Here is a 27,683-nt window from a genome sequence, read left to right on the forward strand (position 1 = left end):
GCAGTGGTGGAATAGACGTCCACTCCTCGCAGCGTGTGTCCGAGCTATCAACGGCAACTGAACTGTTTTCCCTCCGAAGACGACCAGCCGTCACCAGATAGCGCTCTGAGCCCCCGAGAGGCTCAGAGTTCCTCTGGCCACGTGGGACCCCAGCGGCCCCTCGTCACCACCTCCTGCATCCTGCTCCTGCTCCTGCCCCAGCTCCAACTTGTACCACCGACTCACATCACCACCTCTAGAAGGTATTTCATGGAATTTGATTCCACTTGTTTGGGAGAACGAGACTGAGTTTATTTTTCCCCATGAACTCCCACTTAACTGGCCCGCAAAGGGTTATTTTGATTTGAAAGACTTTTATGCCGGCTTAGCCGAGGTTTTCATGCTTGTTTGTTTATTGTTGAAATGTGTTTTTTTGTAATAAAGTAGCATCTTATTTGTTAACTTTTACTAAGATTTCTTTGTCATATTGTTGGCTGTGAATTGTTTTGAGGTGAAAGGTGAAAAAAACCAAACAGTGAACTCTACTTACCATCATCGGCTGCCATTGATTGTTTCCTGGTACTCTTAATTTTCAAATCCAAAACTAATATTATTGTTGTTTTTATGCTAACGAGTTCAGGGCCCTATTTCTATCTGCTTGCAGGCAATAGACGGGCTACATATATATAAGTATGGGTGTCGTCTTGTGTGAGTATGTCAGGGTGTGGGGGGGTTTATGCTCCCGAGCCGCTGGCCTGCTATATATTCTATTTCTTTGTAAAACGTTTCTCTAAAGCAACACAAAAAAGTCAAATGTTTGGATTACAGCAGTTTATTTACTGTACAAGCTTTTTCTACCTCTAATTATTCAACTTCAATCACTAACTGATGTATTAGTGAAAGTTGGAATACATGTGAAAACTCAAGTAAAGTACAGATACTTCTGAAAACTACTTTAGTAATATAACAAAGTATTTTTAATTGGCTCCTTTAAGCCACTTAGTAAACCAAATCCAAGAAATTTCAACACATCGAACAAGTATGATAATACTAAACAATGCATCAGTCCTCAGTGGAAAATAAACAAAACAAAAACACAAGATGTTGGTGCTGTTTGTTTCCATTTGACTGGAAAATTCTCAGATTTAATTAAATGAAACATTGAAAATAAGGTACCATGTTTAAAAAGAGCTTCTTCTAATTGCATCACATTTCATGTATATTGGACTGACGAGCGTGACACTGTGACAGACCAGCAACCTGTCCAGGGTGGAACCTGGCCTCGCCCACAGTAGCTGGGATCGGCTCCAGAACCCCCGACCCTGAATTGGATAAGCAGAATACAAGATGGAAGGATGGACGAGGAGCATGAAGCAATGGATTTCATGAGCCTAGATTGTAGTTACCCCCTTCATTCACTACATGAGTAAATAAACACCGGACAGGAATGTTAACATGTGCTCATCATTGGTTCTGTTATGTCAGAAGGAGGGAGGTTTCCATTCCGCTTCTCATTCTCCTTCAGCTCTGTGGCGCCACCTGCTGGTGTTTGTGGCAGCTGCCGGTGTTTCACTTTGAACACGTCCCACCTCTCAGACAGCAGGTTTCTATTGAAGAGCTCAGACGTCAGGTAGGAGAAGAGCAAGATGGAGACCAGACCAGACACCATGGAGATGGTCTTAACCGGAGAGTACTGGACGTAGACGCCCTCCTCCAGAGTGCATCCTGGGAAATGGAGGATGACGGGCAGGCCCAGAGATTTGTGTCCACTGAGGAGTCGTACCCCCAGTCCCACCAGAAGGCCTATAAGAGCCCCGTAAGCATTGGACACTTTAGAAAAGAGGACACAGACGAGTTGAGGGAAGGTGAGGATGTATGCCACTTCGGCTCCAAGAAACCAGAAGAGCACGATGCTGTTTTTCAGGTTGGTCAGAGATGTTCCAGCCACACCCACCACAACCACAGCAGCACGGATCACCCACAGGGTCTCCCTGTCTGATGCCTGGGGAGAAAACAATGAATTATAAACCAGATGTTCATTCATTCTGTCAAATCATCCTTATTGGCTCCTCTCCATACAGTAAAACCATTGAATGGGGAGTTTGGTACTGTAGTAGTAAGAAGAAGCAGTTTAGTTGGATTCTAGATCAGCTCACCTTTGGTCTCAGGAGGTTCTTGTAGATGTTGTTGGTGAAAACTGAAGCAGCAGAAAGCAAAGCAGAGTCAGCTGACGACATGACGGCTGCGGCCACACATCCGATACCGATGATGGAGACGAAGGTCGGGGTGAGGTGCTGCAGGGCGATGGGCAGGACCAGAGCTGCTTCCCCACGGTTGTATGGAGACGGAGAACCATAGGAGGTCATGTTCCAGTCTGAAGGACGGAAACAGGAGAATGAAACAGTTCGACTGATAGACCTAAAATGGTTAATTCATTCATCGTCTATCCAACTTGGCCTGCATACGGTCCCAGTGGCAGTATGGAGAGACAATCAGCCCGGACACCCCTGTCTTCCCCCAACACTTTTGAAGGACGTCAAATTTCTGGAAGACCATCCAAGAGATGTCATTTCTCCTGGTAGTTTGGACCGGGCTGAGGGGCTGAGTCGGATGTCCTTTGTTCAGTTAGAGGACACCAGTGGATCTCTTAGCCGTTGTCCTGAACCACTTTAGCTGTCTCCTTTCACTGTGAAGGACCAATGGCTCCACCACGAGTCCTGACACTTGTATCCACAATCTCGTTCTTTCAGTCTTGGTGGAACACGGCGGCACTGAGTAGGTGGAGCAGGATCAGTAGGCTGGGGGAGTCAGAATCTTCTGCTCTCAGGAGGTTATTTAAAACTCTGTCAGAGCAGTCTTTGTGCTGTCGGAGGGTCTCAAACCTGATTGAAACGTCCGAGGACGTTGTTGGGATCGGAGATGTCCTGGAATCTGCAGGGTGACGACCTTTTCCAGAATCTTTGTCAGAAAGGGACAGTTTGAGAGAGGGTGCTTGTTTGAGAGGAGCTCAGGATCCAGGTTGTGCTTCTTTAATATGGATCTGATTGCTGCAGTTTGAGGGAGGGCGGTACTTCACCAGTTGACATTCAGCACTAATACGATAGAAAAGGAATATTGTGACTCAGCTCAGGGATCCACTACCAGATGTGTGCTGTTTGATATTAGAGGCTGTAACATGGGAGACTTTATTCACTTGCACAGAGAATTGATTTGTAAACGAGTCTCTATGAAGAGATCATCATTATATAAGTGCATGAATTCATTACTGATGAGTTGTAGATGGCTGCTTGATGGAAACTGCTGATCCAGTTGAAAGTCTTCTCATTCATCTTCTACGCCCCTATTAAGAAACCAGGAAACACTTTGATCTTCTGCCTCAGCAGGAGCCTCCAGAGGGACAATTTTTCAAAATGACATTAGAATTTAATTGACCATAACACAGACACCATTTTTCACAATTGACTGCAGTAGGTAAAGCTGTTGATTACCTGTAGACGACACGGCCGCACCGAGCAGTACGAGAGGAATCATAAATACAAACAGGATGAAAGCAGCAACAAAGCATGTGAGCTTGGCCGTCGCAGCAGAAGAAGACGACAAGATTCTCTGGTGGATAGCCTGAAATCCCATACTGCCAAGGACCTTCAAAACAAAATGCAGTGAATTAAAAACTAAATCTGCTGATTTTCTTCCCTGAATTTAGTTTTGAAGTGTCAGAAACACAAATGACATGAGCTGTCCTACTGCAGTGTGATTGTAGGAGATGATATTACTTGATGTTGTTGCCTCAGCTTACCAAGGAGCAGAACTCATCAATCAGTAACCATGTCTTTCTAACGTCTGGTGTGCCAATCCATGGAGAGTGTAAAGAGTTGTTCAGCAGAGTCTGGCTGATGTTCACGGTGTGAGGGTTCATCATGACGAAGGGAACACAGACAACCTGTAGGAAAAAGACAAGGAACAATAAATACACAGAGCCTGTGAGGTTTTCTTTCTAACCCTCCTTGAAACGTATCAGATTATATAGAAATATAGTTTAGTTGTCAGGGTTTGGGTTAACCCTAACCCTAACCCTAGCCCTAACCCTGAACCTTCCACCAGCCTTGCCAGGGGGCAAGGATACTGAATGATTTGTCGTTTCTCTCTTTCCTCCTCTTCTTCCTCTTCTGCCTAAGTAAAGCCACATTTGACCTCTTCACCATGCTCCCTCCATCTTGATGATGTTGCTGTAACTGCACCTTGGGAGAACATTGTTCTGCAATTCATAGTACTGAGCAACTAGATTTAAATTTAACTTTGGCCAGTTAATCTGCATGTCCTTGCTTTCAAAATAAAAGCTCCAAAATTAAAATTAATAGCCCTCATTTAGTAAAACCTTGCAAATGGATATTACGTGGTTAGCTAGGCTAGGGCCTTTCATAATAAAATTCTAAACTCCTTCAAAAAATCCTTTTTGAAAGGCCCTCATTTTAAAAACGATGACCCTTCCTATAGAAATAGCCAAAACACTGAAGATGTAGTTTATGTTTGGCCGCGAGTGGCTGCTGCAATGACGCCACCGACACACACACACACACACACACACTACTCCAGCAGCCTTTACCAAGCTGATGAAGATGAGGACGAGCTGTATGACATCAGTGTAGGCCACCGAGTAGAGGCCTCCCAGCAGGGTGTAGACCACGGCCACGGCAGCAGAGATCCAGATGCAGAGGGAGAAGGACACATCCAGGACCACACTCATGGTTCCTCCTGTCAGACACCGTCAGGATTGGTCCACAGCACAGCAGCCAATGAGCATCACAGTAACGCCAGTATAAAGCCTCGTTTACACCACGACGTTTCAAGTGAAAACTCAGTGTTTTGTTTTCAGAAAGGTTTCACGTTTACACTGCAACATTCTAAAAACAATGTTTGTTTCTATGGAAACGGCCGAAACGTGATGCAGAAATTATGTAGTTTTCATGGTGGGCCACAAGTTGGTGCTGTTTGTTTTGTTTTAGTAAAGCAACACACACACTCACACTCACACACACACATTGCAGAGAACACAGAGCTCTAAACATTAACACTGGGAGAACATTCTAGTGGACAGACGACCAAGTTTGATTGTTATCAAGGTGACTGTCAAAATAAAACTACCAAATCCCAGGAGAATGTATTTTTACCAAGTGCAATCAGTGTTGCTGGTACCCAGGTCACATCCACCACAAGTGAAAGCAGACTCAGTCCAGCTGCAGCGATTTTTCCATATTTCAAGTGAAATGGATCCATCATGGTGACACATCTCATGTCTCTCATCGGCTTCGCAAAGAACAAACCACCTGAGGAGAAAAGTGCAACAGGAGACAAAAAGTATATTGTTTTTTTGAAGATGTAGATATCAAACACTGATTCAAAAAAATTACATAATAACTTGTCAGCCATTGATCCTTTCCATCAATCTGCTTTCTTTGCAGAAACACGAACCAACATCTGAGCAGAAAATGTTCCTTGTTTGTCATGGTGTGTTTGGAAGAACTCTTCAATTCTCTTCTGTTTTGATTGTTTCTCAAATCCAGATTAGCAGTAGTCTGGCAGATATGACTGTAACTCTTACCAACAATGAACCCCAAACTGTATGCAGTGAACATGATGAGTGTCCAGATCAGTCCCATTGACGGCGTGTACATCATCTCCACAGTGCCAACAATCAAGGCTCCTCCGACCCACGTGGCTGAGATTGATCACAAAACACAGAATCACTGAACAAATAACAGTTAAACTACTAAATACTCACCAGCTTCCAATCTTCCTATATCCTCGGCCGAGTCCCCCCGTAAAAACCTGCACTGGGTTTAACCATTAAGTTCCACAGGGCTCTATCTTTGGTCCTATACATTTGACTTTTTACATGCTTGGTACATGGTTTGGATGAGACATCATTTTTTGCTCCTTAACTCACATAAAACTGAAATTATGATATTTTGGCAACATCTGAGAATCAAATTATCTAAAGATATCGTCACACTGGATGGTACTAGTTTGACCTCCAGTACCAGTGTGAGGAACCTGGAAGTTATTTTTGACCAGGATTTATCCTTTAACTCACATTAAACAAATCTGCAGGACTGCCTTTTTTCACCTATGTAATATTTCCAAAATTAGAAACATGCTGACTCAGCGTGATGCCGAAAAACTAATCCATCATTTATTACTTCTGGAGTACACTATTGTAACTCCCTATATCAGGGTGTCCAAATAACTTCTTAAAAAGTCTTCAATCGATTCAAAATGCTGCAGCGAGAGTCCTGACAAGGACCAGCATAAGAGATCACGTCACTTCAATACTCTCTGCATTGGCTCCCTGTTAAATCTAGAATAGAATTTAAAATCCTTCTTCTAACCTATGAAGCTCTTAACAACCAGGCCCCATCTTATCTTAAAGAACTGTTAGTCCCGTATCCCCCAAGAAGAACACTTGGTTCGAAGAGTGCTGCCCCCTGGAGGTTCCTCGGTTTTCTGAAAGTACAATGAGCCTTCAGCTCGTACGCTCCCATCTTGTGGAACCAGATCCCAGTTTCAGTTAGGGAGGCTGAAACAGAATCTACTTTTAAGACAAGAATCCAAGCGTTTCTATTTACGAAAGTTTATAGTTGGGGCTGTTTAAACCCCCCCGCCTCTCTCGCTACCTCTCTCTACCTCCCCCAACTTAAACAACCTATCTGTCCTATCCTTTCCTCTCTTCTATCCTCTCCTCCTCCTGCCATTCTCTCTAGAGCTCCCTACCTGTACCAGGGTCTGTTTCTGCCCACTATCCAAATCAAACTTTGAATCCCCCCCAATCGATCTCTTTCTTTCCTATCCTAGACTTTCCTCTCCTCTATCCCTCCAATCTATTTCTCTATCCATCCTATCCTTTCTACTCCTCTGTCCCCTCAACCCAATCGGTCAGCAGAAAGCCTCCATCGGTGTAGTAATGTTTTTTTAAATGATGTGCTGTCTGGTAAATGTATTGTAATGTGATGTGTTTTCTAGTGTCTGTTATTTTTTACACATACTTTAGTACCTATGTATATTTGTGTTTGGTGGTATGGTTCTACATTGTGGGACTGAAGATGTAAATGAGCTCTGAGCTAAATCTGGTATATTTACAGCACTGTCTGTTCATCAAAATGCACTGTCTCATTCAAATTAATAAATAAATGAAAATACAATGTGAATTGTTGGTTTTCCTTTGTAGATCGTGTTGAAATGACTGAGTTGTATTCGGAGCTGTAGAAATACCATTGTATAAAACTGAACTGAATTCTAAAGTGTCAATAGACAGAAACAGGTCCAGTTTGTGTTGCAGGGTGGTGGACGGAGGCTCTAGTGCAGGAAACAGCCTGGAAACCAATTGAACATCAACACAGGATCTTTTACTCTTCAAACGGGAATAAAACAAGGCTTGAGTCCTTTCTCTAGATCACATGTGTCAAACTCCGGTCCTGGAGAGCTGCAGCCCTGCACATTTCCCACGTCTCCTTGCTTCCACACAGCTGAATGCAATGAGCAGCTCGTTATCTGGCTTTGTGCTGAACGTGGTGATGAACCATCAGGACATTCAGTGGAGGGAGACGTGGAAAACGTGCAGAGCTTCGGCCCTCGAGGAACTGAGTTTGACACCCCTGCGCTTGGTGCTCCTCCAAAGGAGTAGGTTTGGTGAGGGGGAACACACGGACTGGATCTGAGCGGAGCTTAAGCAGCTGCACTCAATCCAGGGAATTACCCAGCCGGCTCTCTCCTCTCTGACACAGCCGCCTGACACGCCCATCTGGAACCTGCAGAGGAGAAGGAAACACAACCTGCAGCACTATAACCCTCCTATGAGGCTGCAGAGGAGCAGGACATGACAAGTTGGCTGAGTTCCAAAAACACCATGACGAACATCAGCTGTAAACACAATTATGCAAATGAATGTTTAATGAGTGGGCTCACACCTTAAGTGTGTAGCAACCAGTCTGATCACAAACAGTGGAAAACTTTCAGAAGTAATAGATTACACCCTGGACATGAGCCAGTTTGCATTAACTCCACCCAGTAAGGTCACAGGCTCTTATGTAGATGTAGGAGGCAGTTTAAAGTCATGAAAGTAGATATTTTTTCTCACTATCATATTGGAAGGAAAGATTAAAGTACAGATATCTAAAATACTTTCATATTATTGGCTGTAGAAATACTTAATTAATTTATTGTCACGTCTGTTCAAAACTGAAAAATACACAGGAATTCGACTGAAAATGTTCTTGTCATTACCCTGAGTGATATCTGACTACACTGCAGGAGAGTCACAAAGACGAGGGTTCGATTCCACTGCGTGTCTCAAGCTGTTTGACTTTGAATTTGTCTTTTTGAACTTCCTTTCATGTTGAATATGAGGAAGGACCATGAGGTGAAATGTGCGTCACCTTGCAGTCCTTCTGTTTTTCTGCAGTAGTTTGATTTTCTTCTCAATCTCATCCAGACACTTTGTGATTACTCAGTGGGTTATGAAATCCCAGCATTGGCGTGGCGCTCACCTGTCATGGTGAAGATCCCCACCAGCCAGCCGATGCCTCGGTTCCCCAGCAGGGCCATCTCCATCCCAGTGGCTGCACTCTTCTTCTGCTCCCGTCTGGACTTGAAGGAGGCCCAGATGCCGGTCCCGAGGACCAGCAGGTAGAAGACCGCCATCACCACGGCACCGGGGACGTTGACGGCCATGATGGACCACCGCAGACTGTCTGAGGTGTGACTGACTGAACAAGTGACTGCTGGTGGGGAACATTTAAATTACCATAGAACAAATCCTCCCTCGTCTGAGCTAATCAGTCTGGTCAAACCGGTTGTGTCGTGTAGAGATAGAAACCATATTGCTCAATGCAGTTGTGTCGAGAGATATGTGGAGAGAAAATCATACTTACTTATGTAATGGTGCCGAAAATGCTTTTTATGGGGAAGCTGTACAATATAAACAAAGTAATAAATCTGTCATATATGTTGGGACCTGTGTCAGAGTGATGATGTCGCGGCCTATGTCGTGGAGTGATATCAGCACCGGGGTAATATGGGCCCTCCTGTTGGTGATGGTCAAGAGTCTCGCAGCTGAGCTTTGGATGAACTGCAACCGAGCCAGCTCTGTTTTGTTGAGGCACGTGAAGAGGCTGCTGCAGTAGTCCAGGTGTCATTTTGAGCTCCTCTCTAGATATCATGGACCTGAGATTGGCGATGTGACACAATTGTTTTTTACCAGCTGTCTACAATGTTGCTCCAGTGACATGGACGAGTCAAAGGTCACCCCTAAAGTCCTCAGCTTTATTTTGACTGAAAGGCTCAGGTACTGTTTGATAGCATGTCTTATCAAAGTAAATGAAAATGTAAAAAAACAAGTTTGCCTAGGTTTTCAACAGTACAACTCTCTCTCTCTCTCTGTCTCTCTGTCTCTCTCTCCCTCTCTCTCGCTCTCTCTCTCTCTCAAATGACATTGTGTAAGATTGAAGAGCAATCTGCTCTCCCACATAAAGCCATCAGTACCCCGACACACGTTATCATGCAGTTCTGAATGCATCACTCAACTCCTGCAGTTAAAACCAAACCAACATGGCGGCTCAGAGACAAATCTTCTCTTTTATTAGTGAAACAGTTCAAAACATTTGAAGTGAGAGCTGTTCAGTTGAAAAGTTAAAATGCAGGTGAGGGGGCGTGGCCTTAGAGTTTGACAGGTTCTTCTCGGAGTATGAACGCTCCTGCCAACAAGAATTATTTATGGCAGCGGGCCAACTGTCCTTCTTCTTATGGGAGTATGTATGCCGGGGCCTTTAGCTTTGTTTGTTTACTACCCAAAATGCACTGCGCTCTCCAAGGCGTCCTCCGGCTCCATCTGCTGGAAAGTCCGCTGATAGTCCCTGACATTGGCCGTGAAGCGAACCTTAGTCTGGTTGCATTTGAGTTCAGGGGAGCATTCATGCCTGGACAAAAGAAGTGGCCTGTATTGTATTGTTCTTTTGTTCATGTCATCATTTTATTGTGAAACTCCACAGGTGGTGTGGGATTTAACTCCCTGTGTCACAGCGTGTGCACCAGAAGCGATAGAAATAATCATTATGGGAAGTGGAGGCAAAAGATGTCTACTGTGGGAATGTTTACTTTTCAGAAGATTAGTTTTTGTTGTGCCTTTTGTAACTTTAGATCAGACACAATCAATTCCTGTGCTGGATCATATTTGCTGTCGTGTCTAAAATAAAACATTTCCTTTACTTTCCGCTCAGACGTTTGATGGAAACATTTCTCTCATTACGTGAAAGGATCATTAAAATGTTCGATCGCAGTCTGATTCCTCAGCCGACTGACATTGCTGCATGCTCACCTCCAACATTTCCACAAGACACACTTCTTCAAGACCACACTTCTCAGCCTCCCAGGGAAAGTCTACGCTCGGGTACTGGGAAGGAGACTCCAACCAATGGTCAAACCTCAGATTCAGTCCTGGCCGTGGAACCACAGACCAGATTCACCCTCTCACAGATGATCAAGGGGCCATGGGGATTCACCGATCCAGTGTACACATGCGTTTCAAAGCGTTGAGGATGGTCGACCACCGTGTCCAGAGATGTATTGTGGGAAGTGCTGAGAGAGTTCCAGAACCACTGCTGTAGGCTCTGTGTCTCTGTACTTTGGCATGAAGTCAGATTAGTTCAAGTGGGGTGCCGGACAAGTCAAATAAAATGATTTATTCCTGAGGGGCCATTCAAAAAGCAGCACACTGAGTGGTTAATTTAACCTCTTGACCGAGTGGTTAAGGTGATGGACTGCTAACCCATTGTGCTCTGCACGTGTGGGTTCAAATCCCATCCTCATCGATTCCTGTAATTATATCACGACTGAATCATGCCTCCAGAACTCATAACGAACTCCACCAACAAATGACAGAAAACACCGGCCAGCTCCTCCTGGATCACACAGGACAAAGTTTCATCACAGATCTCAAGCGACCAGCTCCTTGGACCTGCATGGGAGAACCAGGACTGTTCCTGAACCACAACTCCTCCCACTCCTTCTTCTGAAAACCCAAGGAACCACTTGTATAGGAGTGAGAATGTGGACACACATTGGAAAACTGACGGATCCATAAATCGTTTAACTACACTACTTTCTGGACTATAAGCCCTTACTTTTTCCACGTGCTTTGATCCCTGCAGCTTATATAATGAAGTGGTTAATATATGGATTTTTAAGGATTAACAGGCTTCGTGCCGTGGATACATCTCCGGGGCTTTATTCACTTTTCACAGAACTCCATCTGACCCACCAACTGACCCCCCCCACATGCTTCTCCTGAGCCCATGGGAGGCTCATCGTCTCGGCCACACAACCTTGGCGTGTGGAGCCTCACCTCCGGAGCTCTGCTCTCCTCCAGCAGCTCCAGCTTATTATCACTGGAACTGAGTGACTTTATTTACAAAGTTACTCAAAGTCAGGCTTTCTCCTGTCTGGTGCTCATGGCTAATTTGCATATTGCAGGACTGACTCCAGCAGACTGTAACCTTCAGTTGTGGATGAAGTTCATCTGCAGATAGTTCTGGACACAAACCCTTGAGTTATGACCTCCTGCTGTGATTGAAACTCCAGTATTTAAAGCTTGTAGCTCACAGGTGTGTTTAGTTACATAATCAGAGAGCAGCAGAGTCCATCGATGTCTCATTACCTCCTGTGGATTCAATTCAGCAGATGAGAGAGGCTCCTCATGGTAACTGTTGATTATAGAATGAGTTCACTCAGCTCAGCACAGTTTTCCTCCAGTCTGGTTCTTCTGTCTGCCACAGACATGGTGGACTGAAATTCACTAGCAGGTTTTAAAATAGACCTTTTTAAGAAACTCAGACCAACTTGTTTCTGCAGAAGAGTTTTAGGGCCACTCATGAGGAAATAAAATAGTAGTTTATTATCATGCAATTTAATAAAGACTCAAAAAAACATTGTTGAGCTATTTTGTCCATAAAAACTTGGCTTTTCAGAAACATGAATTAGAACAATGTAAACTATTGCTGTGTGTCTATTCCACTGGAATGTTTTCTCGCCTGTGAGGAAACAGTTTACATCGTTCTATAGCTCAGTTGGTAGAGTGAATCCTGGATTCATTTGCCAGAATCACTCCGAGCCGATGTTCATTCAAGACTTTTGAGGCGTTACAATGGAAGGAAAGTCCTCCTCAGGACGACGTCAACCAGGTGGATGGAGAATCTTCACAGGGAGTTGAGGAAGAATGAGTGAGTCAGTTCGACTGTCAGTTTGGGGATTGAGTGGTGCCCCATGAACCACCCTCCACTGGAGACCCACGGCCCCATGAACCACCCTCCACTGGAGACCCACAGCCCCATGTACCACCCTCCACTGGAGACCCACGGCCCCATGAACCACCCTCCACTGGAGACCCACAGCCCCATGTACCACCCTCCACTGGAGACCCACGGCCCCATGTACCACCCTCCACTGGAGACCCACAGCCCCATGTACCACCCTCCACTGGAGACCCACAGCCCCATGTACCACCCTCCACTGGAGACCCACAGCCCCATGTACCACCCTCCACTGGAGACCCACAGCCCCATGTACCACCCTCCACTGGAGACCCACAGCCCCATGTACCACCCTCCAGTGGAGACCCACGGCCCCATGTACCACCCTCCACTGGAGATCCACGGTCCCATGTACCACCCTCCACTGGAGACCCACGGCCCCATGTACCACCCTCCACTGGAGACCCACGGCCCCATGTACCACCCTCCACTGGAGACCCACGGCCCCATGTACCACCCTCCACTGGAGATCCGCAGTGCATTTCTCAATGGGGGCTTTGTACAGGGACCTACAGCTGCGTCTAGGTGAGGACCCTGGTGCCAACGTCTCAGACCACCTGGACTCCTGGACACCAGTCAGCGACATACAGTTCATGACCTTCACTGTGACGGTGTAGAGGTCCTTCTTCTTCAGCTCAGAAAAGTCAGGGAGTTTTGGTGTAGCAAAGGAGAGCAGAAGTCCATTGTCCACCTCCTGCTGACTGACTGCAGCACTGATGTGGGAAAGTAAAATCCGTGGCTGTTTGGTGAGTTGATGCTTCCTTTCCCAGAGACTCGCAGAAGGAGCCAGGCAAACCTTCATTACCTCCTCCAGCAGTTTTTCAACCAGCCTTTGTGAGTTTAGCCTGATGCATTCACCTCAGGTTCATGAGGAACTGAGGTTTGTTGTAGTTCCTGATTTTTCCCAGCAGCACAGATGCTGCGAAGGGAATAGTTGGTTTTCTGTGTTTGTCTTGACCTGTCTCTCTGTGCATAGCCATAGATCTCATCCCTAGGTGGGCCCGAACCACCAACCTTTCGGTTAACAGCCGAACACGCTATCCTATTGCGCCACAGAGACTGGTTCACATTGAAATTGGGCGTGGCTTTGAGTTTTAATCAAATTGTTCAAAGAGCAATTCTAGGAAATCACTTGTTTACTTGCTCCAGTTTATCTTTGTCCCCCCAGCACCTCTGGCTGTGGTCCTGCCCCGGTCCAGGTTGAGTACGGCTGGAGCACGGGGGGGTCAGGCTCGTTCACGTATGGTGCTCCAGGGGGGCTGGGTTGTGGTTCTCCCTGCTCAATCGTGGTTGGATTGATGGAGGATGGGATCTCATGATGGCCTGTTGGGGACCCGTATGTGTGTGTGTGTGTGTGTGTGTGTGTGTGTGTGTGTGTGTGTGTGTGTGTGTGTGTGTGTGTGTGTTGGGGTGTCTCTTTGAGCGTTCCCCCCTGGTCGTGTACAGCAGCCATGCCAACATTGAAAAAAAGCAGCAACAGGAGGAGACTCTTGGTCTCTTCCTGTTACAAGAGTAAAAACTGTTCTGACATCACACGTCTCTCAATCACATCATGTTGTCATGTTGATGCTGCTAAAAAGGAGTAGGGGAAATAAAAAGATTACGAGTAACTTTTTAGTTACTTTCAGCAGCTGTCGACAACATGCCCCCTGATCTCAACATAAAAAACATTTAACCTTTGACCTTCATTCTCTGTTCTATTTATATCTGACTCACTTTTTTTATTGCATTTTTACTATTTCTGCTTTTATTAGTAGTAAGTTGTAGTCTGTTGTTGTACTATTTATCTATTTATTTATTTGCACTACCTGCTTGATGCGACTTTTTAATTAGGTCATTAAGGCCCAATTCCCAGCACCCCCACCCCACCCCAGCGGGACCACCCCCAAACCAGAGCAGACCCTCCCCCACACAACCTCCCCAGTACCCCCCAGGCCAGGCCGCCCCTCCCCAGGATAGACGCCAGCACCCCCCCAGATTGCAGGGCCACCAACCACCCAGGCCTCAACGCCCCAGCCACAGATGACCCCAAGAGCCCCAAGCCGGTACTACCCCCCCCCCCCTCTCCAATGTGATGTGGTCTAGGTGTAAGGTTTTATTAAGATTACTTTTGGATATCCAGTTCATGAGGATTGGCTTTTTTGTCACACTTCGAGAGACCAGGAGTGTGAAGGACTCGTTTTTCTCTCTTTTAATTTCTGTGAGATCGTCTAACAGGCAAAGTGCAGGTGAGACTGGAATGGGGTGGCCCAGGTATAACGATAAGTCTTCACAGGTCTTTGGTCAGAATGTTTGGACTGGTGTACACAGCCAGAGTGCATGTAGATAGGTATCAGGGAGATCACAGTGTAGATAGGTATCAGGGAGATCACAGTGTGTAGACAGGTATCAGGGAGATGACAGTGTAGATAGGTATGAGGGAGATCACAGTGTAGATGGGTATCAGTGAGATCACAGTGTAGATGGGTATCAGTGAGATCACAGTGTGTAGAGAGGTATCAGGGAGATCACAGTGTAGACAGGTATCAGGGAGATCACAGTTTAGATAGGTATCAGGGAGAGCACAGTTTAGATGGGTATCAGCGAGATCACAGTGTAGACAGGTATCAGGGAGATCACAGTGTAGATGGGTATCAGGGAGATCACAGTGTAGATGGGTATCAGGGAGATCACAGTGTAGATTGGTATCAGGGAGATACGAGTGCAGATAGGTGTGTGCGGGTGTGTGTGTGTAAGTGTCTGCGTGTGTTTGTGTGTGTGGTGGGGTGAATGTGAGCATGGGTGTATGTGCGTGTGGGGGTGTGTATTCTATATATAAGTATGGGTGTCGTCTTGTGTGAGTATGTCAGGGTGTGGGGGGGTCTATGCTCCCTAGCCGCTGGCCTGCTATATATTCTATTTCTTTGTAAACCGTTTCTCTAAAGCAACATAAAAAGTCAAATGTTTGGATTACAACAGTTTATTTACTGTACAAGCTTTTTCTACCTCTAATTATTCGACTTCACTCACTAACTGATGTATTAGTGAAAGTTGGAATACATGTGAAAACTCAAGTGAAGTACAGATACTTCTGAAATCTACTTCAGTAATATAACAAGGTATTTTTAATTGGCTCCTTTAAGCCACTTAGTAAACCAAAACCAAGAAAGTTCAACACATCGAACAAGTATAATGATACTAAACAATGCATCAGTCCTCAGTGGCAAAAAAACCAAAACAAACAAAAAAAAACCACAAGGATGTTGGTGCTGTTTGTTTCCATTTGACTGGAAATGTCTCAGATTTAATTAAATGAAACATTGAAAATAAGGTACCATGTTTAAAAAGAGCTTCTTCTAATTATATCACATTTCATGTATATTGGACTGACGAGCGTGACACTGTGACATACCAGCAACCTGTCCAGGGTGGATCCTGGCCTCGCCCACAGTAGCTGGGATCGGCTCCAGAACCCCCGACCCTGAATTGGATAAGCAGAATACAAGATGGAGGGATGGACGAGGAGCATGAAGCAATGGATTTGATGAGCCTTGATTGTAGTTACCCCCTTCATTCATTACATGAGTAAATAAACACCAGACAGGAATGTTAACATGTGCTCATCATTGGTTCTGTTATGTCAGAAGGAGGGAGGTTTCCATTCCGCTTCTCATTCTCCTTCAGCTCTGTGGCGCCACCTGCTGGTGTTTGTGGCAGCTGCCGGTGTTTCACTTTGAACACGTCCCACCTCTCAGACAGCAGGTTTCTATTGAAGAGCTCAGACGTCAGGTAGGAGAAGAGCAAGATGGAGACCAGACCAGACACCATGGAGATGGTCTTAACCGGAGAGTACTGGACGTAGACGCCCTCCTCCAGAGTGCATCCTGGGAAATGGAGGATGACGGGCAGGCCCAGAGATTTGTGTCCACTGAGGAGTCGTACCCCCAGTCCCACCAGAAGGCCTATAAGAGCCCCGTAAGCATTGGACACTTTAGAAAAGAGGACACAGACGAGTTGAGGGAAGGTGAGGATGTATGCCACTTCGGCTCCAAGAAACCAGAAGAGCACGATGCTGTTTTTCAGGTTGGTCAGAGATGTTCCAGCCACACCCACCACAACCACAGCAGCACGGATCACCCACAGGGTCTCCCTGTCTGATGCCTGGGGAGAAAACAATGAATTATAAACCAGATGTTCATTCATTCATTCTGTCAAATCATCCTTATTGGCTCCTCTCCATACAGTAAAACCATTGAATGGGGAGTTTGGTACTGTAGTAGTAAGAAGAAGCAGTTTAGTTGGATTCTAGATCAGCTCACCTTTGGTCTCAGGAGGTTCTTGTAGATGTTGTTGGTGAAAACTGAAGCAGCAGAAAGCAAAGCAGAGTCAGCTGACGACATGACGGCTGCAGCCACACATCCGATACCGATGATGGAGACGAAGGTCGGGGTGAGGTGCTGCAGGGCGATGGGCAGGACCAGAGCTGCTTCCCCACGGTTGTATGGAGACGGAGAACCATAGGAGGTCATGTTCCAGTCTGAAGGACGGAAACAGGAGAATGAAACAGTTCGACTGATAGACCTAAAATGGTTAATTCATTCATCGTCTATCCAACTTGGCCTGCATACGGTCCAAGTGGCAGTATGGAGAGACAATCAGCCCGGACACCCCTGTCTTCCCCCAACACTTTTGAAGGACGTCAAATTTCTGGAAGACCATCCAAGAGATGTCATTTCTCCTGGTAGTTTGGACCGGGCTGAGGGGCTGAGTCGGATGTCCTTTGTTCAGTTAGAGGACACCAGTGGATCTCTTAGCCGTTGTCCTGAACCACTTTAGCTGTCTCCTTTCACTGTGAAGGACCAATGGCTCCACCACGAGTCCTGGCACTTGTATCCACAATCTCGTTCTTTCAGTCTTGGTGGAACACGGCGGCACTGAGTAGGTGGAGCAGGATCAGTAGGCTGGGGGAGTCAGAATCTTCTGCTCTCAGGAGGTTATTTAAAACTCTGTCAGAGCAGTCTTTGTGCTGTCGGAGGGTCTCAAACCTGATTGAAACGTCCGAGGACGTTGTTGGGATCGGAGATGTCCTAGAATCTGCAGGGTGACGACCTTTTCCAGAATCTTTGTCAGAAAGGGACAGTTTGAGAGAGGGTGCTTGTTTGAGAGGAGCTCAGGATCCAGGTTGTGCTTCTTTAATATGGATCTGATTGCTGCAGTTTGAGGGAGGGCGGTACTTCACCAGTTGACATTCAGCACTAATACGATAGAAAAGGAATATTGTGACTCAGCTCAGGGATCCACTACCAGATGTGTGCTGTTTGATATTAGAGGCTGTGACATGGGAGACTTTATTCACTTGCACAGAGAATTGATTTGTAAACGAGTCTCTATGAAGAGATCATCATTATATAAGTGCATGAATTCATTACTGATGAGTTGTAGATGGCTGCTTGATGGAAACTGCTGATCCAGTTGAAAGTCTTCTCATTCATCTTCTACGCCCCTATTAAGAAACCAGGAAACACTTTGATCCTCTGCCTCAGCAGGAGCCTCCAGAGGGACAATTTTTCAAAATGACATTAGAATTTAATTGACCATAACACAGACACCATTTTTCACAATTGACTGCAGTAGGTAAAGCTGTTGATTACCTGTAGACGACACGGCCGCCCCGAGCAGTACGAGAGGAATCATAAATACAAACAGGATGAAAGCAGCAACAAAGCATGTGAGCTTGGCCGTCGCAGCAGAAGAAGACGACAAGATTCTCTGGTGGATAGCCTGAAATCCCATACTGCCAAGGACCTTCAAAACAAAATGCAGTGAATTAAAAACTAAATCTGCTGATTTTCTTCCCTGAATTTAGTTTTGAAGTGTCAGAAACACAAATGACATGAGCTGTCCTACTGCAGTGTGATTGTAGGAGATGATATTACTTGATGTTGTTGACTCAGCTTACCAAGGAGCAGAACTCATCAATCAGTAACCATGTCTTTCTAACGTCTGGTGTGCCAATCCATGGAGAGTGTAAAGAGTTGTTCAGCAGAGTCTGGCTGATGTTCACGGTGTGAGGGTTCATCATGACGAAGGGAACACAGACAACCTGTAGGAAAAAGACAAGGAACAATAAATACACGGAGCCTGTGAGGTTTTCTTTCTAACCCTCCTTGAAACGTATCAGATTATATAGAAATATACTTTAGTTGTCAGGGTTTGAGTTTGGGTTAACCCTAACCCTAGCCCTAACCCTGAACCTTCCACCAGCCTTGCCAGGGGGCAAGGATACTGAATGATTTGTCGTTTCTCTCTTTCCTCCTCTTCTTCCTCTTCTGCCTAAGTAAAGCCACATTTGACCTCTTCACCATGCTCCCTCCATCTTGATGTCGCTGTAACTGCACCTTGGGAGAACATTGTTCTGCAATTCATAGTACTGAGCAACTAGATTTAAATTTAACTTTGGCCAGTTAATCTGCATGTCCTTGCTTTCAAAATAAAAGCTCCAAAATTAAAATTAATAGCCCTCATTTAGTAAAACCTTGCAAATGGATATTACGTGGTTAGCTAGGCTAGGGCCTTTCATAATAAAATTCTAAACTCCTTCAAAAAATCCTTTTTGAAAGGCCCTCATTTTAAAAACGATGACCCTTCCTATAGAAATAGCCAAAACACTGAAGATGTAGTTTATGTTTGGCCGCGAGTGGCTGCTGCAATGACGCCACCGACACACACACACACACACACTACTCCAGCAGCCTTTACCAAGCTGATGAAGATGAGGACGAGCTGTATGACATCAGTGTAGGCCACCGAGTAGAGGCCTCCCAGCAGGGTGTAGACCACGGCCACGGCAGCAGAGATCCAGATGCAGAGGGAGAAGGACACATCCAGGACCACACTCATGGTTCCTCCTGTCAGACACCGTCAGGATTGGTCCACAGCACAGCAGCCAATGAGCATCACAGTAACGCCAGTATAAAGCCTCGTTTACACCACGACGTTTCAAGTGAAAACTCAGTGTTTTGTTTTCAGAAAGGTTTCACGTTTACACTGCAACATTCTAAAAACAATGTTTGTTTCTATGGAAACGGCCGAAACGTGATGCAGAAATGATGTAGTTTTCATGGTGGGCCACAAGTTGGTGCTGTTTGTTTTGTTTTAGTAAAGCAACACACACACACACACTCACACTCACACACACACATTGCAGAGAACACAGAGCTCTAAACATTAACACTGGGAGAACATTCTAGTGGACAGACGACCAAGTTTGATTGTTATCAAGGTGACTGTCAAAATAAAACTACCAAATCCCAGGAGAATGTATTTTTACCAAGTGCAATCAGTGTTGCTGGTACCCAGGTCACATCCACCACAAGTGAAAGCAGACTCAGTCCAGCTGCAGCGATTTTTCCATATTTCAAGTGAAATGGATCCATCATGGTGACACATTTCATGTCTCTCATCGGCTTCGCAAAGAACAAACCACCTGAGGAGAAAAGTGCAACAGGAGACAAAAAGTATATTGTTTTTTTGAAGATGTAGATATCAAACACTGATTCAAAAAAATTACATAATAACTTGTCAGCCATTGATCCTTTCCATCAATCTGCTTTCTTTGCAGAAACACGAACCAACATCTGAGCAGAAAATGTTCCTTGTTTGTCATGGTGTGTTTGGAAGAACTCTTCAATTCTCTTCTGTTTTGATTGTTTCTCAAATCCAGATTAGCAGTAGTCTGGCAGATATGACTGTAACTCTTACCAACAATGAACCCCAAACTGTATGCAGTGAACATGATGAGTGTCCAGATCAGTCCCATTGACGGCGTGTACATCATCTCCACAGTGCCAACAATCAAGGCTCCTCCGACCCACGTGGCTGAGATTGATCACAAAACACAGAATCACTGAACAAATAACAGTTAAACTACTAAATACTCACCAGCTTCCAATCTTCCTATATCCTCGGCCGAGTCCCCCCGTAAAAACCTGCACTGGGTTTAACCATTAAGTTCCACAGGGCTCTATCTTTGGTCCTATACATTTGACTTTTTACATGCTTGGTACATGGTTTGGATGAGACATCATTTTTTGCTCCTTAACTCACATAAAACTGAAATTATGATATTTTGGCAACATCTGAGAATCAAATTATCTAAAGATATCGTCACACTGGATGGTACTAGTTTGACCTCCAGTACCAGTGTGAGGAACCTGGAAGTTATTTTTGACCAGGATTTATCCTTTAACTCACATTAAACAAATCTGCAGGACTGCCTTTTTTCACCTATGTAATATTTCCAAAATTAGAAACATGCTGACTCAGCGTGATGCCGAAAAACTAATCCATCATTTATTACTTCTGGAGTACACTATTGTAACTCCCTATATCAGGGTGTCCAAATAACTTCTTAAAAAGTCTTCAATCGATTCAAAATGCTGCAGCGAGAGTCCTGACAAGGACCAGCATAAGAGATCACGTCACTTCAATACTCTCTGCATTGGCTCCCTGTTAAATCTAGAATAGAATTTAAAATCCTTCTTCTAACCTATGAAGCTCTTAACAACCAGGCCCCATCTTATCTTAAAGAACTGTTAGTCCCGTATCCCCCAAGAAGAACACTTGGTTCGAAGAGTGCTGCCCCCTGGAGGTTCCTCGGTTTTCTGAAAGTACAATGAGCCTTCAGCTCGTACGCTCCCATCTTGTGGAACCAGATCCCAGTTTCAGTTAGGGAGGCTGAAACAGAATCTACTTTTAAGACAAGAATCCAAGCGTTTCTATTTACGAAAGTTTATAGTTGAGGCTGTTTAAACCCCCCCGCCTCTCTCGCTACCTCTCTCTACCTCCCCCAACTTAAACAACCTATCTGTCCTATCCTTTCCTCTCTTCTATCCTCTCCTCCTCCTGCCATTCTCTCTAGAGCTCCCTACCTGTACCAGGGTCTGTTTCTGCCCACTATCCAAATCAAACTTTGAATCCCCCCCAATCGATCTCTTTCTTTCCTATCCTAGACTTTCCTCTCCTCTATCCCTCCAATCTATTTCTCTATCCATCCTATCCTTTCTACTCCTCTGTCCCCTCAACCCAATCGGTCAGCAGAAAGCCTCCATCGGTGTAGTAATGTTTTTTTAAATGATGTGCTGTCTGGTAAATGTATTGTAATGTGATGTGTTTTCTAGTGTCTGTTATTTTTTACACATACTTTAGTACCTATGTATATTTGTGTTTGGTGGTATGGTTCTACATTGTGGGACTGAAGATGTAAATGAGCTCTGAGCTAAATCTGGTATATTTACAGCACTGTCTGTTCATCAAAATGCACTGTCTCATTCAAATTAATAAATAAATGAAAATACAATGTGAATTGTTGGTTTTCCTTTGTAGATCGTGTTGAAATGACTGAGTTGTATTCGGAGCTGTAGAAATACCATTGTATAAAACTGAACTGAATTCTAAAGTGTCAATAGACAGAAACAGGTCCAGTTTGTGTTGCAGGGTGGTGGACGGAGGCTCTAGTGCAGGAAACAGCCTGGAAACCAATTGAACATCAACACAGGATCTTTTACTCTTCAAACGGGAATAAAACAAGGCTTGAGTCCTTTCTCTAGATCACATGTGTCAAACTCCGGTCCTGGAGAGCTGCAGCCCTGCACATTTCCCACGTCTCCTTGCTTCCACACAGCTGAATGCAATGAGCAGCTCGTTATCTGGCTTTGTGCTGAACGTGGTGATGAACCATCAGGACATTCAGTGGAGGGAGACGTGGAAAACGTGCAGAGCTTCGGCCCTCGAGGAACTGAGTTTGACACCCCTGCGCTTGGTGCTCCTCCAAAGGAGTAGGTTTGGTGAGGGGGAACACACGGACTGGATCTGAGCGGAGCTTAAGCAGCTGCACTCAATCCAGGGAATTACCCAGCCGGCTCTCTCCTCTCTGACACAGCCGCCTGACACGCCCATCTGGAACCTGCAGAGGAGAAGGAAACACAACCTGCAGCACTATAACCCTCCTATGAGGCTGCAGAGGAGCAGGACATGACAAGTTGGCTGAGTTCCAAAAACACCATGACGAACATCAGCTGTAAACACAATTATGCAAATGAATGTTTAATGAGTGGGCTCACACCTTCTCAAGTGTGTAGCAACCAGTCTGATCACAAACAGTGGAAAACTTTCAGAAGTAATAGATTACACCCTGGACATGAGCCAGTTTGCATTAACTCCACCCAGTAAGGTCACAGGCTCTTATGTAGATGTAGGAGGCAGTTTAAAGTCATGAAAGTAGATATTTGTTCTCACTATCATATTGGAAGGAAAGATTAAAGTACAGATATCTAAAATACTTTCATATTATTGGCTGTAGAAATACTTCATTAATTTATTGTCACGTCTGTTCAAAACTGAAAAATACACAGGAATTCGACTGAAAATGTTCTTGTCATTACCCTGAGTGATATCTGACTACACTGCAGGAGAGTCACAAAGACGAGGGTTCGATTCCACTGCGTGTCTCAAGCTGTTTGACTTTGAATTTGTCTTTTTGAACTTCCTTTCATGTTGAATATGAGGAAGGACCATGAGGTGAAATGTGCGTCACCTTGCAGTCCTTCTGTTTTTCTGCAGTAGTTTGATTTTCTTCTCAATCTCATCCAGACACTTTGTGATTACTCAGTGGGTTATGAAATCCCAGCGTTGGCGTGGCGCTCACCTGTCATGGTGAAGATCCCCACCAGCCAGCCGATGCCTCGGTTCCCCAGCAGGGCCATCTCCATCCCAGTGGCTGCACTCTTCTTCTGCTCCCGTCTGGACTTGAAGGAGGCCCAGATGCCGGTCCCGAGGACCAGCAGGTAGAAGACCGCCATCACCACGGCACCGGGGACGTTGACGGCCATGATGGACCACCGCAGACTGTCTGAGGTGTGACTGACTGAACAAGTGACTGCTGGTGGGGAACATTTAAATTACCATAGAACAAATCCTCCCTCGTCTGAGCTAATCAGTCCGGTCAAACCGGTTGTGTCGTGTAGAGATAGAAACCATATTGCTCAATGCAGTTGTGTCGAGAGATATGTGGAGAGAAAATCATACTTACTTATGTAATGGTGCCGAAAATGCTTTTTATGGGGAAGCTGTACAATATAAACAAAGTAATAAATCTGTCATATATGTTGGGACCTGTGTCAGAGTGATGATGTCGCGGCCTATGTCGTGGAGTGATATCAGCACCGGGGTAATATGGGCCCTCCTGTTGGTGATGGTCAAGAGTCTCGCAGCTGAGCTTTGGATGAACTGCAACCGAGCCAGCTCTGTTTTGTTGAGGCACGTGAAGAGGCTGCTGCAGTAGTCCAGGTGTCATTTTGAGCTCCTCTCTAGATATCATGGACCTGAGATTGGCGATGTGACACAATTGTTTTTTACCAGCTGTCTACAATGTTGCTCCAGTGACATGGACGAGTCAAAGGTCACCCCTAAAGTCCTCAGCTTTATTTTGACTGAAAGGCTCAGGTACTGTTTGATAGCATGTCTTATCAAAGTAAATGAAAATGTAAAAAAACAAGTTTGCCTAGGTTTTCAACAGTACAACTCTCTCTCTCTCTCTCTCTCTCTGTCTCTCTGTCTCTCTCTCCCTCTCTCTCTCTCTCTCTCTCTCTCAAATGACATTGTGTAAGATTGAAGAGCAATCTGCTCTCCCACATAAAGCCATCATCACCCCGACACACGTTATCATGCAGTTCTGAATGCATCACTCAACTCCTGCAGTTAAAACCAAACCAACATGGCGGCTCAGAGACAAATCTTCTCTTTTATTAGTGAAACAGTTCAAAACATTTGAAGTGAGAGCTGTTCAGTTGAAAAGTTAAAATGCAGGTGAGGGGGCGTGGCCTTAGAGTTTGACAGCTTCTTCTCGGAGTATGAACTCTCCTGCCAACAAGAATTATTTATGGCAGCGGGCCAACTGTCCTTCTTCTTATGGGAGTATGTATGCCGGGGCCTTTAGCTTTGTTTGTTTACTACCCAAAATGCACTGCGCTCTCCAAGGCGTCCTCCGGCTCCATCTGCTGGAAAGTCCGCTGATAGTCCCTGACATTGGCCGTGAAGCGAACCTTAGTCTGGTTGCATTTGAGTTCAGGGGAGCATTCATGCCTGGACAAAGAAGTGGCCTGTATTGTATTGTTCTTTTGTTCATGTCATCATTTTATTGTGAAAGTCCACAGGTGGTGTGGGATTTAACTCCCTGTGTCACAGCGTGTGCACCAGAAGCGATAGAAATAATCATTATGGGAAGTGGAGGCAAAAGATGTCTACTGTGGGAATGTTTACTTTTGAGAAGATTAGTTTTTGTTGTGCCTTTTGTAACTTTAGATCAGACACAATCAATTTCTGTGCTGGATCATATTTGCTGTCGTGTCTAAAAGAAAACATTTCCTTTACTTTCCGCTCAGACGTTTGATGGAAACATTTCTCTCATTACGTGAAAGGATCATTAAAATGTTCGATCGCAGTCTGATTCCTCAGCCGACTGACATTGCTGCATGCTCACCTCCAACATTTCCACAAGACACACTTCTTCAAGACCACACTTCTCAGCCTCCCAGGGAAAGTCTACGCTCGGGTACTGGGAAGGAGACTCCAACCAATGGTCAAACCTCAGATTCAGTCCTGGCCATGGAACCACAGACCAGATTCACCCTCTCACAGATGATCAAGGGGCCATGGGGATTCACCGATCCAGTGTACACATGCGTTTCAAAGCGTTGAGGATGGTCGACCACCGTGTCCAGAGATGTATTGTGGGAAGTGCTGAGAGAGTTCCAGAACCACTGCTGTAGGCTCTGTGTCTCTGTACTTTGGCATGAAGTCAGATTAGTTCAAGTGGGGTGCCGGACAAGTCAAATAAAATGATTTATTCCTGAGGGGCCATTCAAAAAGCAGCACACTGAGTGGTTAATTTAACCTCTTGACCGAGTGGTTAAGGTGATGGACTGCTAACCCATTGTGCTCTGCACGTGTGGGTTCAAATCCCATCCTCATCGATTCCTGTAATTATATCACGACTGAATCATGCCTCCAGAACTCATAACGAACTCCACCAACAAATGACAGAAAACACCGGCCAGCTCCTCCTGGATCACACAGGACAAAGTTTCATCACAGATCTCAAGCGACCAGCTCCTTGGACCTGCATGGGAGAACCAGGACTGTTCCTGAACCACAACTCCTCCCACTCCTTCTTCTGAAAACCCAAGGAACCACTTGTATAGGAGTGAGAATGTGGACACACATTGGAAAACTGACGGATCCATAAATAGTTTAACTACACTACTTTCTGGACTATAAGCCCTTACTTTTTCCACGTGCTTTGATCCCTGCAGCTTATATAATGAAGTGGTTAATATATGGATTTTTAAGGATTAATAGGCTTCGTGCCGTGGATACATCTCCGGGGCTTTATTCACTTTTCACAGAACTCCATCTGACCCACCAACTGACCCCCCCCACATGCTTCTCCTGAGCCCATGGGAGGCTCATCGTCTCGGCCACACAACCTTGGCGTGTGGAGCCTCACCTCCGGAGCTCTGCTCTCCTCCAGCAGCTCCAGCTTGTTATCACTGGAACTGAGTGACTTTATTTACAAAGTTACTCAAAGTCAGGCTTTCTCCTGTCTGGTGCTCATGGCTAATTTGCATATTGCAGGACTGACTCCAGCAGACTGTAACCTTCAGTTGTGGATGAAGTTCATCTGCAGATACTTCTGGACACAAACCCTTGAGTTATGACCTCCTGCTGTGATTGAAACTCCAGTATTTAAAGCTTGTAGCTCACAGGTGTGTTTAGTTACATAATCAGAGAGCAGCAGAGTCCATCGATGTCTCATTACCTCCTGTGGATTCAATTCAGCAGATGAGAGAGGCTCCTCATGGTAACTGTTGATTATAGAATGAGCTCACTCAGCTCAGCACAGTTTTACCTCCAGTCTGGTTCTTCTGTCTGCCACAGACATGGTGGACTGAAATTCACTAGCAGGTTTTAAAATAGACCTTTTTAAGAAACTCAGACCAACTTGTTTCTGCAGAAGAGTTTTAGGGCCACTCATGAGGAAATAAAATAGTAGTTTATTATCATGCAATTTAATAAAGACTCAAAAAAACATTGTTGAGCTATTTTGTCCATAAAAACTTGGCTTTTCAGAAACATGAATTAGAACAATGTAAACTATTGCTGTGTGTCTATTCCACTGGAATGTTTTCTCGCCTGTGAGGAAACAGTTTACATCGTTCTATAGCTCAGTTGGTAGAGTGAATCCTGGATTCATTTGCCAGAATCACTCCGAGCCGATGTTCATTCAAGACTTTTGAGGCGTTACAATGGAAGGAAAGTCCTCCTCAGGACGACGTCAACCAGGTGGATGGAGAGTCTTCACAGGGAGTTGAGGAAGAATGAGTGAGTCAGTTCGACTGTCAGTTTGGGGATTGAGTGGTGCCCCATGAACCACCCTCCACTGGAGACCCACGGCCCCATGTACCACCCTCCACTGGAGACCCCCAGCCCCATGTACCACCCTCCACTGGAGACCCACAGCCCCATGTACCACCCTCCACTGGAGACCCCCAGCCCCATGTACCACCCTCCACTGGAGACCCACAGCCCCATGTACCACCCTCCACTGGAGACCCCCAGCCCCATGTACCACCCTCCACTGGAGACCCACGGCCCCATGTACCACCCTCCACTGGAGATCCACGGTCCCATGTACCACCCTCCACTGGAGACCCCCAGCCCCATGTACCACCCTCCACTGGAGATCCGCAGTGCATTTCTCAATGGGGGCTTTGTACAGGGACCTACAGCTGCGTCTAGGTGAGGACCCTGGTGCCAACGTGTCAGACCACCTGGACTCCTGGACACCAGTCAGCGACATACAGTTCATGACCTTCACTGTGACGGTGTAGAGGTCCTTCTTCTTCAGCTCAGAAAAGTCAGGGAGTTTTGGTCTAGCAAAGGAGAGCAGAAGTCCATTGTCCACCTCCTGCTGACTGACTGCAGCACTGATGTGGGAAAGTAAAATCCGTGGCTGTTTGGTGAGTTGATGCTTCCTTTCCCAGAGACTCGCAGAAGGAGCCAGGCAAACCTTCATTACCTCCTCCAGCAGTTTTTCAACCAGCCTTTGTGAGTTTAGCCTGATGCATTCACCTCAGGTTCATGAGGAACTGAGGTTTGTTGTAGTTCCTGATTTTTCCCAGCAGCACAGATGCTGCGAAGGGAATAGTTGGTTTTCTGTGTTTGTCTTGACCTGTCTCTCTGTGCATAGCCATAGATCTCATCCCTAGGTGGGCCCGAACCACCAACCTTTCGGTTAACAGCCGAACACGC

General features: G+C 45.5%; 2 protein-coding genes across 2 annotated transcripts; both read right to left on the minus strand.

Moving 5' to 3' along the window:
• Positions 1 to 1,429: 1,429 nt before the first annotated feature.
• LOC308142718 (high-affinity choline transporter 1-like) lies at positions 1,430 to 8,703 on the minus strand (the record flags this gene model as incomplete). Its single annotated transcript, XM_080513246.1, has 8 exons — positions 1,430 to 1,981; positions 2,136 to 2,353; positions 3,468 to 3,621; positions 3,776 to 3,919; positions 4,583 to 4,731; positions 5,148 to 5,303; positions 5,579 to 5,695; positions 8,520 to 8,703. 8 exons carry the CDS (start codon positions 8,701 to 8,703, stop codon positions 1,430 to 1,432), a joined length of 1,674 nt encoding a protein of 557 aa, XP_080369372.1.
• Positions 8,704 to 15,888: 7,185 nt separating this feature from the next.
• LOC308141094 (high-affinity choline transporter 1-like) lies at positions 15,889 to 23,203 on the minus strand (the record flags this gene model as incomplete). The annotated part of the gene is made up of 8 exons (XM_080511097.1): positions 15,889 to 16,475; positions 16,634 to 16,851; positions 17,966 to 18,119; positions 18,274 to 18,417; positions 19,074 to 19,222; positions 19,645 to 19,800; positions 20,076 to 20,192; positions 23,020 to 23,203. 8 exons carry the CDS (start codon positions 23,201 to 23,203, stop codon positions 15,924 to 15,926), a joined length of 1,674 nt encoding a protein of 557 aa, XP_080367223.1. The 3' UTR covers positions 15,889 to 15,923.
• Positions 23,204 to 27,683: the final 4,480 nt, after the last annotated feature.

The sequence above is a fragment of the Blennius ocellaris genome, assembly GCF_963422515.1.
Source record: "Blennius ocellaris genome assembly, chromosome: 2".
Lineage (NCBI taxonomy): Eukaryota > Metazoa > Chordata > Actinopteri > Blenniiformes > Blenniidae > Blennius > Blennius ocellaris.